The 4,084-nt window shown below is 37.5% G+C and overlaps 1 protein-coding gene across 1 annotated transcript; it reads left to right on the top strand.

Moving 5' to 3' along the window:
• Window positions 1-1,918: 1,918 nt before the first annotated feature.
• On the top strand, window positions 1,919-3,098 carry LOC133829113 (uncharacterized). Its single transcript, XM_062259031.1, has 2 exons — window positions 1,919-2,184; window positions 2,295-3,098. The coding sequence occupies exon 2, from the start codon at window positions 2,315-2,317 to the stop codon at window positions 2,825-2,827; it is 513 nt and encodes a 170-aa protein (XP_062115015.1). The 5' UTR covers window positions 1,919-2,184; window positions 2,295-2,314; the 3' UTR covers window positions 2,828-3,098.
• Window positions 3,099-4,084: the final 986 nt, after the last annotated feature.

Genomic DNA, 4,084 nt, shown 5'->3' with positions numbered 1-4,084 from the left:
ATATTTTGAGCATCCCTTCTTCAGAATTCAGCTAAACCCCGAAATGGTAGAGAGAGAGAAGACCAAGAAGTTCATAATGTGTTAATCTTTATGAGTAAACAGCTTAATTGCCCCGAGAGGATCGCCTCGTGCTAGATAACCCAAATACATCGACATAATGATGTGGTCACAATCATATATCATACATACATTCAAATATGTCATCAACGGGCCAAAATTATGAAAATGCCCTGCTAATAAGATATGGGCCCACATTCATGTTTAATGCACCTAAACATGCCAACATAGTCACATTATAATATAACTCACATGAGTTTGTGGCATTGTTATACGGTAACATAGATCTATGGGTTAGGTCTTAGGTTAACAACCCAAAAATTTAGAAGCTTCATATCCACATAACATGTAACAAAATCATCAGGGCAGAAGATAATCGACACTCATGGACAAAAGGTGAGATTTAAACTCGCTATTGTAATGCCCTAAACTCCAGGTATTGGATATAGGAGTACATTTTAAACAGTGTTAAACTCGTTAACCGGGTCATTTTACCATGATCGTGTAACTAAGTATGATCAGAAGTGTAGAGTTTAAAAATTTTGGTTAAGATATAACGGTTCACTTTAACATGTACTGTACACATTGAGAACCAAAAAATACAATTTAAAGGTTCATTACACGATCCTCGCTTGAATCCTAGTCCTATAACTCAAGTTTCCTTCGAAAATGTGATCGGGAGACGAAAATTGAACTTAGAGGGATAGAGATTGGTATGAACGTTCTTTTTATTTCTTAACAGGTTAATTGAAGCTTAAGTAGCCTCGAAAAAATCCTAATGCTCGGGATCCCGAAAACGTCCCCGAGGGCAAAATAGTCAAAACTTACAAAATTTCCCCCTGACCAAACTAACTCCCAATTTATCACCAAATATTTATTCCCATTACCCAATAACCCAACAATGTTGTAAATACCCCCTGACTCACTCCGAGTCAATCATAAATCCAGTTGTAATTTTTCCACTAGCTTACCTCCTAGGATCGTCTCGTGTTGAGTAACCCTAGCATAACCAAATAATAATAAAGCACCACACACATATATCACATATATGTCAGATATGCCCGAACTGGCCACAATATGAAAATACCCCAATTAATGAGAAATGGGTTGATATGGATATTTAATACACATAAACATGCATATTATCATTAAATAGCACAATAAATCAATTATGGCCCTCCCGACCTCCTAATAAAGGTCATAAACCTTATCACAAATTTTGGGGCATTACAGTTATGTTTTTTAAAATTTGCCCACCAAGAACCACATAAAACATTTGTTATTTTTCCATTATTTTCTTTAAATGCTCGGATTATGTTGATAGTGAAAAAGGTGGTCAACACTTTTATTTTTTTATGTTTTTTATGGTTTTATTTTTTCATCCACTTTAATATTATAAGAATATATTTATTGTAATGGTAGCTTACATTTGAAAGAGAGTTTACTAGGGTGTATCCAATTTTTTAATAATATATAACATATAAACAAAAAATATTATTGTTGCTTATCATTATTAATCGCTTAAGTTAAAACATTTCGTTTGTACAAGAAAGGAAACTAAATTGAATTAAATTAAGCTTTAACAAAAATAAATTGTAATTTGATAATCATAAATTTAATCATCACAGTAAAAATGGCATAAACACTTTCACCAAAAAAAAAATGGTGGATTATATAAAATAATTGAGCGGTAATTCGAAAGTAAAAAGTTAAAATAGAAAACATATAAGGCCAAAAAATTGGAAGGTAAAAGAAAGGGCGGTAATGGAAAATGTGTGCCATTTCAGAAAAAAAAAAAAAAACACTACTGATTTAACCAAAAATTTGAAATATCACCTTTATTAGTGGTCGACAGGTTGGCTGGTACTTAGTTCAGTGAGGGTCGTGGGTAATAAGAAGTATTGGTGAACAGTCAAATGATCTATTTGGACGTGTGGCATGTGCTAGGCTCGTGTAGATGGAAATGAATCAAATGGATGAGTATGCATTATTCAAAGGGTGATAACCATACACTCCGCAGTGACTACTTAAAAGGATGTTAGGATTTAAATTTATTGCCTGTTCAACTACTTGTTAGGAATAATAGCTCAAGTGCCCTGCATAAGGTGGGAACTCTGCATTGCTGAAGTAAGTTTCCTGGCATTATTTTCTCGCAAAAATATTTCTTTAATTTAGTGGGAAGTTTTGCCTTATTAACATATTTTAATTACTTTGATTTGTAATCTATTTCCCACCAGGTTAAGTCCTGTTGTACTCTATGTCTACGTACCCCTTTTTTGTTGTGTACGTGGGGAGGCGCCCTGGAGTGTATACAATATGGGGAGTTACCCATGCTCAAATTTTCGACTTCCCCGGTGGCCGATTCGAAGGGTTTAACAGTTTGACGGAGGCATTGGAGGCTTTTCACCAGTTTAGAAGAGATAACGGAGGCCACCCCAACATTGGCAGTGAGGAGTTTGAGATCGATCTAGAAAGTGGCATTCGATCTAGAGTTGTAGGAAGAACCATTGATGACGAGGATGTGGCCAATGCATACCGAATGGGGATGCTAATGGGAGTGCTCTGTGTGGAGTCCCATCGTTATGATCGCCTCCGGGAAAGGTTTAGGGCAGAGCTCGCTGCATCCGACAGTCCGGGACCATCAAACACAGGCAACGATGTCGGGGAAGGCAGTTCTCGTCGAATTGGAGTGACATCACCCAGTGGGGGAGAGGAGCAAATAGGGGAAGGGGAGAGAAAGGACCCTAGTGACAATGGTGGAGATGATTAGAGGTCATTGGAGAAGTGGTACTCGGTGGCAGGCATAGATAGTTTGCCTAAGTTTTAGTTAACGTTAATTATGGGTGGATTAGTGTATTGTTATAGTGGTTTTGTAAAACAAAGGATTTCATTCCTATGGTTTTTTATTTTTAATTTTAAGAATGACTGCATCTTGTTTGCTATGTATTGCCGGATGTTTCAATTAAGGGGATATTATTTAAAGAAGGTACTAGAGGGGTTATATATGAATTGACTTGGGGTCGATCTACTTGAAATGGTCATATCGAGGACATAGTACATAATCTCACACCGAACAGTAAATTATGATTAGAAAACAAATAAATTAATTCGCCGTGGTGTTCTACAAAAATCATAAACACGAAATAATGGTCCAAGAAAACAGAGTACAGTAAGCGTTTGAAGAATAAGTACGAAAGTGTATTATATTTAAAATTTTCGTATTTCCTCGTCGGTTAGAAGAATTAAATACGGTTTTAAATTTATCTTCAACATGGAACATGGAAGAGAACACTAGGAGGTTGGGCATACGAGGAGAACTATTTGGGCATATGCATGCCATGTCTCATTTGTATGGTGATCCTCATTATCATAATAAGTGGAATATACAAGCCCACTGGCATTCATAAATTTCTGAAATACTTCAATTAAGAGGTTGGGCATACGAGGAGAACTATTTGGGCATATGCATAAAAAATAATGCGACTGATTTCATTAAGTGAAGAGTGAACTTAATTACAAGTATAAATAAGGAAGCATTCGGTGAACTACTTGCGTGAGTTGTGGAGGTCATAAAATTTTTTATTTCAAAATAGACAGCTTGGAGTGCTGCATTGACGTTTCCAGCATGAACAACTTCACAAACAGAGGTGGAGATGGCAGTAGGGGTGGCAATAGTGGAGGTCATTCATCTCCATTGGAGTTTCCGAATGGCATTGGACGCACTGGAGGTGTCTCTGTCCGGCGACAGCTGGTCCCAATGCCGGAGTTACAGCAAAAAGAAGAACAATTCGAAGAGGGTCCGGAGGAGGTGCCTGAGAACCCCATTACGAAGAAGCTTGGTGATGCACTAACTTTACTGGAGAGCTTGGTGGACCAAGTAGACCAGGTGTGCGATATTTTGCTGGAGGCCCAATGAGAAGCAAGAAAACACAACGATGCAAGCAGCGGAAGTCGCCGGAAGCGACAGAAGTAACACGGTCTTTTAGACAATGTGCAAGAAGAACAATATGCGGCAGCTGATGTGATA

Source organism: Humulus lupulus, chromosome 4, assembly GCF_963169125.1.
Source record: "Humulus lupulus chromosome 4, drHumLupu1.1, whole genome shotgun sequence".
NCBI classification, from domain to species: domain Eukaryota; kingdom Viridiplantae; phylum Streptophyta; class Magnoliopsida; order Rosales; family Cannabaceae; genus Humulus; species Humulus lupulus.
The sequence above is the reverse complement of the archived record's forward strand: the minus strand, read 5'-3'. Positions and strand labels throughout refer to the sequence as shown.